Source organism: Dermacentor andersoni, chromosome 7 (genome assembly GCF_023375885.2).
Source record: "Dermacentor andersoni chromosome 7, qqDerAnde1_hic_scaffold, whole genome shotgun sequence".
Lineage (NCBI taxonomy): Eukaryota > Metazoa > Arthropoda > Arachnida > Ixodida > Ixodidae > Dermacentor > Dermacentor andersoni.
Window position 1 is genome coordinate 124,724,593 of NC_092820.1, and position 12,901 is coordinate 124,737,493.

The window sequence follows — 12,901 nt, forward strand, 5'->3', positions numbered from 1 at the left end:
TGAGTTGCGAGTGGTTATGAATTGGTAAACATGACCTTTTGAGGCACTTAAAAGTATGTTCATCTACGAGATATAGCGCCAATAAATTGGGAGCAGGACATCTTTAACGCCCTCGCAAACATAGTGAAATTTCGCGCAAGCTAAGGCACACATCGCCCGGGGCAGTTAAAATGGATTTGAGGAAGTTTCCCTGGTAGCTGTAAGCTGACCGATTTTTGAGAAACTTTCTCCGGAATGTCATGCGCTTAATCGATTTCTCTTTCCTACCGTCATGATAATTCATCGTTCGTGCCTAACAGACTTAAATCAAATGCAGCTCAATGGTTGAGAGCATTGCAATTCACGCGTACGCGAGTATGCAAATCGGAGTTCGTCAATGTAGTGCAAATGCGATAGTTTATACAGCTTGTTACAATACTGTTACGATATTTAATATGTCCCTGCAATGGAACTCGTGGTATATTTTTGTGACATATATAATACATCAGTCTTGATGTAATATGGCTTTGGTTAATTCCTAACAATGAACTTCAATTTATTTATTATTTTTTTAAACCGTAGACCAACCATTTGCTCCGGTCCGTCGTTATACATCAACTTCTGCTGTTAAACGTTTATCATTTCAGATAAGCGCGCAATGACGCACAAGTTTTCTTTGGAAGAATTCTGTACAATTGTTCAAATGTACAGAATTGTACAATTGTTCAACGCTACAATTCTGCACAAACACAATCTGTACAATTCTCTTTTTTTTTTTTTTTTTGCGGAACCATGGAAAGCAATTCGCTTCAATGAGCTGATGTCGCAGCTCGGGTATCTCAACACGCTGCAGTATTCGCTGCTCCGACCTTGCAGGTAGCCGACGAGTTTCTGAAGCGTAAGGCGTCAGCCCGTTCGTATCACAAGGCTCTGGGTCTATCTCTCCGAGACGGTTCGAAAGGAGCAAAGATCCTCGACGCCGCCAAGCGAGTTTCCGAGTAAGTCTCGTGCAGTGATAACGCGCCTGATTTCGACACTAAAACGTATTTTCTGGACGCTGAACACTCAGGGAAGATTTGCCCGTCTGGTTGGAATTAGTAGTGAAGAAACGTCTCCAACTAAAACAGTGAATTTATTACAACTCGAGGTTCAGAAGCCAACACAGCTTCGTTTTTCCCGCCGGTCAAGAATGCAAACGTTACCATCTCTAGTGGTGCTCTCCCTACAACCCCCTGCCCCTAGTGTAACGGACCCTTCAAAGCATATTCCGAGGAAGCTACGAGCAGAGTTGGCTCATAAACGCCGGGTGTAATTATATGCACTCTTTCGTTCTGAAGGTTCTTTATTTCTTAACCGTATTTTGCGTCAAATATGCTTGATCTGGACGTCAAAATAGTGTGGCTGATGATGGAACGATCGTCGACACAACCGCCGCTTTTGCTACAACGCCAACCTTCAGTGTATACGTACGGTAGGAATTTTGCCGCTGCTACTGCCCATCTTTTGAAAATGAGATATGACATCTGCACAGCTCTAAATCAGTTAGATAGAAAACCGTTCCCCTTGACCAAGATCTTGGGAACCATGATCTTGTTCTTGGGACCAGATGTTGAGACCATGAACAAAATCTTGGGACCACTCCTCGCCTAGGCGAGAAATATAACGCTTATGACAACACTTGCTGTTCGAGGTCTACTCTCTGAAGTCGTCACCCTTGGTGAATTCTGTAGCAGTGTTCGAGTTTCAATTGCTGAACACTGCTTTGACTTCGACGGTGGTTTTGACATTCCTCACGCAGCTTGTTCTGTATATAGTTACCAAACTTGTTAGCGCTTAATTTCTTGCGCTTTATCTGTGCATGCTTCGTCGAAAAAAGAAAATGCGGATTTGCCTTAGTCTACGCCTTTCTTGGTCATAGGAACTCCCGGCGATTAGCAGGAACAAATGTTCAAGGCCACGATTACTGTGGACGCCGGAAGTGACAAGGTGTCATCACGGACGCCATATTTAGTACATTTCCCTCAATGTGTAATGGGCGCACACGATGGCTACATCGCCGTATTTTTTATTTTTTTTTTTTTGCCGACAAACCAAGCGAATAACTTTGTCAAGTGTCGTGTTAAACGATCGGGACCATAATTTGCGATTTTTCTGCGAAATTTCAGTACATATATTTCAATATATGAATTCGAGTAAATAAATTTCAATATATATATATAGCTCTTAGTGAAGTCTTTATATTTCGAAGCGCACAGCTTATGGTTCGCCATGGTTCCCACTTCAAAACACCTTCATTCTGTGTTTCTGCGAACGGATGAGAAAAAGTAGAGCTCTTCTCAATTTCTGTTGCTGCACTCCTTTATACCCTCCTCAGACCAGAAGCCCGTTCAGGGGCACATAACATTTCAAGTCGGTTCTCATTATCGACTGGTATGTACTATGAAATTAATATTTCATAGTATTTTTCATTTGAATACAGGTTAGATGCTAGAGGCAGCATCCCCATGTAAATGGAAAAAGTGCCGTCTCCTTGCGACCCTTGTCATAAAAAAATCGATGATCGTAGATGATCTAACATCACTCGGTACGCTGGCTTATTGACGCTGTATCCTGTATTTTTTTATCGTATCAACTTAAAGCAATCGAGAGGTACTTGATAGTTTCCTTTTGTCGTCTGTGACTACACGATGGCCATAGCAAATCGGTGGGAATTTTTCCAAAGGCTTACAGCAGTAATGCGCCTAAACCGTTCTTACACTTTTCCGCGCTCCTCAGATTTTAAATTGGGATTCGATATTTTACGTAATTGCCGCTGAGCTAATCCTGAAAAAGAATAAAAGAATGTACACAACTTGGAACTATGGGACTCAAGAGGATACAAAAGAGTGTGCTCACATAAGACAGCTTTAGGTCAGACGACGCAAGCGGCTTGCGTACGGAAGAACTAGCGGCCACAGTACTGCGCGTGCGCAGAAGGTCTTTGCGTGGTGTAGTACTGTGGCCCCTAGTTCTTCCGTACGCAAACCGCTTGCGTCCCCTAAAACTCTCTATGAATGTATCAATCCACGCGTTTCATAGAGAACTGGCCTTTGGTCTGCTACGTATACATAGTATGCACGTGACGTCACTTCAGCTGCTGTCGTCTGCTTCCGCCATCTTGGGGTACCTTATCAACAGGCGCGCGCATAGGCCTATAGGTTCCCCAACATGGCGCTGCCGCAAACCGGAAGTCGCGGAGTATCGTTGAATGACGTGCGTGCATACTATGTATTCTGAAGAATAACCTCCTGATATAACCACGACTACGTTTGTGAAATTTGCGGCAAATCGCGAATCGTTTTGTGTGCGTTGAGCTCACATTATGCAATGCGCCACTGTGCCTTGGTCGCGAATGCAGACGGCGCTCTGCGGAAGCTATGCCCCAAGTGCGGCCGTGCGAACGTATACGTGCGTCTCTTCGTTTGCTCGTCGTTAGGCATTTAATATGCTCAGATCTGCTTCGTCTCTTGTGTGTGACAACAGCTTGGTCAATTTGTGATCAACATCAGAGAACAGGCGACCGTGACTCGCTATATATGAGCTCAAATCTAGGAACTTGGTACGTAACGTTTCCCTTAATAACTTTTTGTATTATGAACCCTTTTGACTGTTATGAATGGCATGTGTGTATGGGCCCCACGGGCGTTTGAAAAAGCTTAGGTGCTTCCTCTCATATGGGTCACGGCTGTACAAAGTCGCACCTCACGTCAAGCACAATCGCATCAGTTGCTGTCATGTAGCACGCCATATTTATTTGTTCGTAAGTGCAGATGGTGCGAACAGCTGCTCTAGCGTCCGTCAGTGTTGCGTGTTGTGTGATGCGTGATCGTAGCGCCACCTACCTTGCCTTGTCGCGTTACATTACACAATGCAGACACACAAGAAAAGATGACACTATTTCATTTCAGAACATATACTTCATATTTATATACCTGCGCACTCTCAGGCGTCAAAGGCAAGAAGATCAAGGCAAGAATAAAGAAATTTCTTTAATCATTCGCCCGCGCATACTCGGGCGTTAGATAGGGCACCTATCTATCGTGGTGTGCAATCCTATCGTATTTGTTGCACCCCTAACAAACATTCTTATCACAGTTTTTTCTTCCTTTAGTCTTTTCTTGCGTGTCTTCACTGTGTCCGTGTCAGTGCGCTGCTCCACCAGCAAGGTATGATGATGAATAACCAACTGGCCCAACTTACAAGATTACTGATCTTATGCGCTGCTCGTTCTGAATGCTAGCGACTTCCCCGAACTGACCATGGTCATCATCAAGCTGCATACCGAGAACTTCGGCCCCGCCGGCGACCACTGGCCACTCGCGCCCAACCCCGACGATGTGGACTTGTCCGAGCACAACGCTCTGTCCCTGGTGAGTGAGAATATGCGTGTGCTGCCTCAGTGCGTCCACGTTAGAGGGCATGTCCGTGCGTGCTTGGTTTTTACCTGCGATGGCGAATTTTCGCCGTCGCTGTAACGTTGCACACACATTTATGTATATGTAGGCAATACGTTCATGCCGTACACGCAAGAGCAGTCTTAATTGAAATATTCCTCAGGATATTTTTTTTTAAATTGCAGCATGCCCTCTACGTTAAATTTATTTGGACAATTAAAACACGCAAAACAATGTTACTTCTTACAATATAAAAGTGTTAATTCACTGGCGCCAATCTCTACTTGGAGCGCAGTGAAATAACTGTTAAATAAAAAGTGAAATACTGGTAGCACAGTGTAGTCTGTGCGATACTATTACACGCCCTACGCAGCGTATTAAAGCATTCAAGGGTGCCAGATATTCAGGCCGCACCCGTGTATGTCGCATCCGCGCATAGTTAAAACACCATCCGAGGAGTTGGTTAAGCGCAATGCTAAATCTTGCTATCGCTATAAGTGCGTCGCCCGTCGGGCGAAACTCCCGCTTTTATTGCACTATTGCTCCGCATATATTGAGGTATGTGTATGCTATACGCTTATCCATGCCCTATGCACGGATTATATTGCTACAGTATTGTATAACTAAATATCTTTATACCACGTCTTACGTTTTCGACTAAACCATTCCTGAGAATTTTGACAATGGCAGTCTACAAACAAATATCATGAAAGATTACATTCACCGGGCATGCCTTTCATCTTAAGTCTTCTCAGACTGATACATATTAGTGATTCACTGGCACGGCTCTTTACGGGCAGCGTAGTGGTGTGGGTGCGATGTCATTACCTGTCCTACTCAGTATTAAATGTTTGAAAGGTTCCAGGACTTTCGACTCCCCCCAGCAGTTTTGCCGCACCCAGCAGTTTTCACACGCCCAGAGCTTTTAGCACACCAAGAAATTTGGTGCCCCCGCAATTTTTGGCGCACCCGCAGCTTCTGGCGCACCCAGAACATTTTAGGCGCACCCAGAACTCGTTGGGCGCACCGAGAAATTTGTTTGGGCGCACCCCAGAACTTGTACACCCAGAACTTGTTGTGCACCCGGAACTTTTGATGCACACGATAAGTTCAAGCGCAGTAAAGTGGACCGATCGCTTCAATCGCAGAGACTGGTGATGAAAGGTGATCGACCCCACCAAATGTGTAATCGAAGAAACATTTAGAAACGTTGGTTTCGAAGGAGTAAAGCACTGTTGTAAGGATCGCACACCTTGATACTGACACCAGTACACGGCGCGCGTCCTCCAAAGAGTTTTAATGTGGTTTGAGCCGCGCGATCATCTTTTCACACAGTGATGTGTTGAAATACAATGATCCAATACTCATATGCAATAATAGTGGTTACACACACAAAAAGAAACGTAAATATAATGAAACAGTGCAATCCTCGTAATCCTGATATTGCACAACAGTCATTCAGGTATAGTATGTGGGCACCTTTTTCTCCGGGTTTGATGTCAGTGCTTCGCCATTTTGACGTAGCAGGCGGCGCCTTGTAGAACCACCAAGCCGGAGAGAGAAAGCGCTACGAACACTCGCAGGACAAAGGACATGAAAGGAAAATATTAGGTCGAGCTAGATGGGAATATCAAACTTCTGTAATAACGAATTTGTCATTTGCAGCGAGAATATAGCTCTTCTAAGCCAGAAAAAGACGAAAATGAAAACTCGGGGTGGAGGCCAACTGTCATGGGGTACGCTACCCCTTTCGGGTGAAGCGTGGCTCGACTTCAGTACACCTGGTGGCGGTCAGGGCCCGTTAGCCGGTAAACGGAGTCGGATGGCTCGAGGAACATTGCTAATGCGAGTAAAGAAAGGAGTAGTTCATTCGCAGTAGCGGAAGAGGTGTTGACGTGCACATTACGTCATGACCTTAGTTTTGGCGAATGAATGAAGGAATGAATTCGTTTTTACTGTCCGCTTCTCTCGACCTATTCCAGGCTCAATGCAAGACGTGATGAATGAATGAATGAATGAATGAATGAATGAATGAATGAATGAATGAATGAATAAATGAATGAATGAATGAATGAATGAATGAATGAATGAATGAATGAATGAATGAATGTCCTGCCTTCCCCTCGCAATTTTCTTCAGGCTGCGATCAAAGACGACATGGAGGAGCAGCTGGAGGCCATCTCGAGCCAAGGCAAGTACGCGCTGCTGTCGTTTGCCATGTTCGCGAGGACCTACCGCATGAAGAAGACGTGGAACGGAGCGGCTGCCCGCGAGATGTCAGAGAGCAGCCTCAACATGGACTACTCGTCGGTGAGTCTGCGCCGCTCGTCTTTCACCATCGTAACAAGAGCCTTCGATTGCGCTCACAGATTTCATCACAGCTGTTTACTCAAATGTAGGTCGCACACGAATACAGGTCGACCAGTACATATCGAACTTGCCGAGAAATGAAAAATAATTCAAGAATAGGAGAGCCCATTTTTTTTTCTTTCAATCTCGCTGGTCGCTGCCCCTCTGGCAGTTCCTCGTCGGAACTGCCAGAGAAAAGTGGTCCTCATCGTAGGCTTGGTAGGTGTCTTCGGCACCTCAAACGAAGTTTTTCCCTTGTGTCTTCGAGTGCATTGGATATACGGCAAGCATCGGAAGAGTTCCGATAGCTCGGTATGTTGCTATAGCTTTCTTCACGACTATACGTCGAGATCCTTATGTCACGAATATTAATCGACCGCTTCTGTCGGGTAATGTTTTCAAAAAGTAAAGTAAAGTTTTCAAAAAGTAATGTTTTCAGTAAAAGTAAAAAGTAGTTTTTCCCTTGTGTCTTCGAGTGCATTGGATATACGGCAAGCATCGGAAGAGCTCCGATAGCTCGGTATGTTGCTATAGCTTTCTTCACGACTATACGTCGAGATCCTTATGTCACGAATATTAATCGATAGCTTCTGTCGGGTAATGTTTTAAAAAAGTAAAGTCTTGCATTCGAACGAATAGCGTCTGTGGTTAATTTGGTACGGTGTGCATTATCAAATAATGAAATTTAAAACTCGCATTCCGTATAACTTCTGTCAAGCCTGTAGAACCCGTCGTGGTTGCTTAGTGGCTGTGGCATTGGGCTGTAAGCACGAAGTCGCGGGTTCGAATCCCGGCCTCAGTGGCCGCATTTCGATGGGGGCGAAATGCGGAAACACTAGTTTTTGCGACGCCTGTTTCTCGAAGCTCGACCGGCGTTACTATTGGGTAGTGTGGCGTTGTCGGCGGGCTGCAGGCGTCCGGTAGACCATGGCGACCAGGCAAGGACGAGACGATTTCTAGTGCGAACCTTCTACTGTTTATTCAATGGTTTGAGAAGGATAAGAAGAGAACGAATTAAAATAAAAGTACATTGCGGGGCCCAAATAGGTCCACTAAAATCGTAGGTGGGATCTTGCTCACTTCAATGTCACGTGACATGCACTGAGTCCCCCTCGTTGCTTTTCGGCTTCTTTCACTTGCCTGGGCGATGTTGCACCTTCCCGTTGGTGCTTTGCGGCTGCTCCCACTTTCCTAGGCGACGTTGCACTTGCCTGCCTCTGCTGGTGGCAACCCGCAGGTCCGGGATGGGCGGCTGATCCTTTCTTCTAGGTGACGTTGGTTCGCGGAAAGGGTTCGCACAGTTTGTGAAAAGGGTTCTCCTCGTGGTCGCACAAACACCAAGGGGCCTGTAAACACTCCACCAGACTGGCAACAGCACGAGACAACCATATCAAATTAGGAATCAATCCTCCGTTTCGGTTGAGCAGGGTCTTTCGAGCATCCTTTTTGACTGGGGTGTTACACGCCAACCGTAACACCGTGTGCTTAGATTAGTGAAAACGCCACTGCATCGTCTGTCCGTTCACTCTTCTTGGCCATTTGTAATGTATGTGCGTAATAAACGTAGCCATACTAGTGTTCGCTATCACTAGTCACGGTCATGGCGGCAGATATGGGAAATCTTTTCTCACAGCCTGCGGTTTTTTGCCAGTTGCCAATTGGCAATTCGCAATTTTGCCAGTTTAAAGGCAGTTGGACTGCCTTTCTTTCCCAATTTTCCTTTTCCTTTATTAACAACAGCAAAAGGTAATCGCAACGTTTATCTCTGCCTATATTTATGGATGCATAATCTCCAAATCAGTTTTCGTTAGAAGCATCATAGCAACTAAGCCCGATGGCTTAGATGCTATGGTAGGTTGTGTCGGAGGGCGCTTCTCCGCCGCCTGTTCTGGCTGTAGCGAGGAGCATTCATTGCCGAAGCGTGTTGCTCATCCCCTCTTGAAATGGGCCGTTCCGTCTTGCCGGTTTACGAAGCATTCGCTTGCACCGCGAAGCAATTGCACAGTACAGCTTTATGACAGCGAACACGGGAGCTCGTTCCTCGGGTTACATGCAGAGCACTCTGGCGAGCGGCGAGCTTACTAGTGGAGTGAGTACAGGCGTAGCGGAGGTAAATCGCACGTCGTGTGCGGACAGTTTTCTGCCACACCGTGAACAATGGGCGCATGCGCACGAGACTGCACATTTTTCAGACTTGATGAAGTATGGACGGTCAGTTTCCTGCAATAATTATTAGAGGGAACTCTGGCGCTGGATACTGTTCAGTATCCATGGAAATTAGGCTTAGTGCATGGATTTGCCTGGTCTTTGTGCTTGTGGCTTCAGACGTACTTGTGGCTTCATTTATTTTGCCTTTTCTGCCCTAATTGGCCTAAGTTTCAAAGCGATCTGCTTTGTCCTTGAATTCTGAAGACGAGACTCTGCGAACACGCATAATTGTTGCCGATCGCGGCGGTTTCGCTTTTGTCCATGCGTCCGCGGCGGGATATTCTCAAATTCGGTCTTCTATGATAGAGGTCCTGTGTTCTAATCCTTACGGCGGGCAGTTATAATAACGTTTGTCTCTATAAAGCAGTACCTTGTTGAAAATGAGTTGAAGCCAGAAGGACTAAGTTCGTGCAAATCCATGCTCGCTGAACTGCCCTGCTAGCAGCTCCTGTAAACTTATACAGCGATTGTATGAAACTCTATGGCTCTAGCGCTATTAAATAGGGAGTGTGCTGATTGCTCGTCAGAGTGCCGTGCTCTGCCATAAGGCTTGATATACATGTTTGCTAAAATATAGGTCCATATGTGTGGAGTTCGTGTTTAGATATTGCCGGAAGACAGATAATTTCGTTTGGCAGCTACCGGTGTCGATGCGTCAGCATGCAACTGTTCCCGGCAGTAATAAGGCGAGTTGTTTTGCCGACATCGTCCCCTAATTTATCCAAAGATGCAGAATTAATACGCACAACGAGGCTATAAAGGCTGCTGGAATACTCTCTTGAATCTTTTGTTGCTCGTAGGTGTGCAAAATGAAAACTGAAAAGGACACAGAGGACACGGGCACCCTGTACGCTTCGGACGAGCACAAGAAGTTCCTCGCTCTCTTCGATTCCGCAAGCACATTCACAAAGAAGGTGAGCCAAGCAACGGCCTAATGTTCGTGACAGTGAAAGGCAGGCGTAAAAAAAAACACGACCCAAGCAGGAACACAAACGCCAACCATTCGCCTTTCGCCGGCTATGAACTCTGAAGGTCTCACAAGTGCGCTCGCTAGCTAGAAGGCAGTACCAACCCGTCAGTTCATGGACGCGTTGGTGCATTCACGAAAAGTTAACGAAGTAATCTCGGTTTATGATACCTAGGAGGCAAGTGCGCTACCGCTATTAATAAAATGCCGTGCTGCAAAACCAAACCAGAAGGCGTTCTTATGCCTGCACAGAACCATACTCTCCTCAAATTTCGGAGTACGTTTTCCATCACGACAGTGTAACGAAAGGTTAGACGGCGTTCCGCCGATCAACGTGCAACTAATATTCGCTGCAGCTTCATGAATTTCATATCTGGTTACGTTAAAGAAACACAAGCGAAACAATAAGCCTATTGAGAGAGCTCCAGTCTCGCTAATATCATGCAAAACGTTGATTAAAATGTAGGTCCCAGTCTCACAGAGCCCTGGTACGTCAGTGTGACGTCATGAATCTTTTTTGTAGTTTGGCTCTTGTGACTTATTAAAGGTAAACACTTCTTAAGTTGCGCCTTGGGCTCCTTCGAAAAAAAAACATATTTTTCAATCAATTATTGCTATAGATATATAACTACAAATTATTGCTTAAATATTACCGTAATGCGTATCTCTACAAAGTAGTTTTGGTTTCGGTACCCGGACGGTGGGCGCGTCATGACGTCGCGATACACGTGCTCTCTTCGTGACTGGAATCGCTGCGGCTGTCACCACAACCGGAATTGTAACCAATATTGTTACAAAATAGCCATCACATGTGACCAGCTTTTCTCAGGGGATACGCTCAAAACAAGCGGACCTTATCTTTAGCGGACCTTATATTTAGGGATTTTTCTGAAAAAGAAATTGGGACATCCAAAATGTAACCGTCCGGCCATGGCTACTGCTACCCACCACGCGAGCGCATCGTATAACCGCTCAGAGCTAATCAAATTAATTTGAAATCCTCACCGATGGGTTGGTATTACCCCATTATTTCTTTTGATAAGGAAGGCGTGATAAATTAGCCTACTTCCTTCATGCAGTTTCAGAACGGAGGGAAAATAAATCTGGGTACAGCTCCGAATTATTGTCTTTACTACGAGCTATCCAACTTGATGGGAACGCGACAAAGCTCTGCACGTGCAGAAGTCCGTACTCTTGGTGTAAGCTGCGTAGGGAGTCACGGGCAAGCTGCGGTCAGAAACCATGATCGGGGTCTAACAGTAAGGCATTAGCTGGTATCCACCTACACAGGGTAACCATAACGTTAGACGTTGGGGGCCGGAAACAATCGCCGAATAAAAAATGTCTGGTGTGTTTATCCGCTAAAGTGCCCCGGCCTGCTTGGTACACAAGCACATTCTACTCCGTACTTCGTAAAGCGCCTCACGAATTTCCCTAGGTATTTGGCGACAGCGCCTCCGAAATCTACGGCGCGGTGGGTGACGAGTCACTTTTGAAGGCGCGGGAGAGAAAACCAATTATGTTCGACTGCATGGGAGAACGTTCGACTTCATGGAAAGTTGACTTTCGAAGGCTCGCTGTAAGACGGGAACACAGGGAACGCCTACTTGCCACAATATAGTAGGCAATATGGTAGCCCTAATGGGAAGAGACACGGAGACAGTTGTGTTGATTAGAGCGAATGAAGTTAACAAGCCCACATAATGCATAGGGTGGATAACCACTGGTCTACTAGGGCTGCAGAATGGGTGCCATGCAAGGAAAACACGGTCTACGACACCATATGTTGAGATGAAATGGGTGATGTTCAAAAACGAAGTGTTCATGAACCTCGAAGGATATTCTTTTGCTGGCTGTAGACAATGTCATGAACGAGGTGTTCATAACATTGTCTACTGCCAGCAAAAGAATATTCTTCGAGGTTTGGTTCCGTTATCGAGAGCCACTGCTGTAGCGTGTAGCGTGTAGCAAGCATAGGTGAAACGAGACACAAGACAGCCGAGACAAGGCATCACCAGGAGAGTCCTTCGTTCTGCAGTGTACAGAAAATAGGCTGATCATGACAGTGATTGCGATAATTATTAGCTGCATGCACTGGTTCTTGCGCTTGCAGTAACATGAAGGTGCTGAAGCCGCAGCAGCTCGCCTTCGTCGCCGTCATTTCGGGGGTGGCTGGGGCATGGCGGCAAACCAAGGCCAGTTTTCGTGAACGTTAATTTTCCCTGTTGTTCTTCCACAGGCGAACAAGCGGCTGAGCATGATGCCCCGGAATTTCACTGGCCTAGCAGTGTACAACGTTGAAATGGACGACTACAAAGGTGCCTGCGGGAAAGGAAAGTTCGTCCGCCTCAAGGCCATCAAGTCGGCGCTCGCTGCGTGACGCACTAAGCCGCAGCCAATGGGCGTCCGTGCAAGCAGTGCACTGCGCCACCTGTCGGAAACCAGTGGAAACCAGCCTTGCGAGCAATAAAGTCCTTTTCTTTAAGAAGTCTAGTTATAAATCTGACGGAATCGGTGTAAGCGAAGCATGCTGTGCTGGTACCAGTGAGTTACCACTGAGTCTACCAGTGATGTGATACGCAATGCACGACCTCCAGACCAGTCGCCAGTTTTTATTCGTCGTCGCCACGGCCGGGGCGCCCGGTTTTCGCACTGTGTCGCCTTCCGGACCCCTCCACTAACACCTGGCGCACTACAGATAACCAGCACGCGGTATTTCGGGACATGTGGCGCAATTCTGTAGCCGCCGTGGACTAAATTTTCGTAATGAGGCACTGAACCTCAGCAATACCTTCCCCAACATTAACAGCGTTGTATCCCTGACACGTCATATTCGCATTCACGTCGCCTCGCCTTCCGCTCACGTCGACCTCCTCCTCGCTGCCGTTCCTTTTTCACCCTTGCTTCGCCGTTCCAACTCTGGTCAGGAGGACAAGTGACAGTCGCAATTCCACGAAGTAAGAAC

General features: G+C 46.4%; 1 protein-coding gene across 3 annotated transcripts in view; it reads left to right on the forward strand.

The window, feature by feature from the left end:
* The window catches only part of LOC126534668 (uncharacterized), a 155,289-nt gene extending 142,865 nt beyond the window's left edge, over positions 1–12,424 (forward strand). For all 3 annotated transcript variants that reach the window (XM_055072460.2, XM_055072461.2, XM_050181929.2), the window contains 5 exons: positions 856–977; positions 4,259–4,388; positions 6,552–6,722; positions 9,770–9,883; positions 12,176–12,424. In XM_055072460.2, coding sequence (XP_054928435.1) covers positions 856–977; positions 4,259–4,388; positions 6,552–6,722; positions 9,770–9,883; positions 12,176–12,316 — 678 coding nt within the window. In that variant the 3' untranslated portion in view covers positions 12,317–12,424. The remainder of the gene's footprint in view (positions 1–855; positions 978–4,258; positions 4,389–6,551; positions 6,723–9,769; positions 9,884–12,175) is intronic.
* Positions 12,425–12,901: the final 477 nt, after the last annotated feature.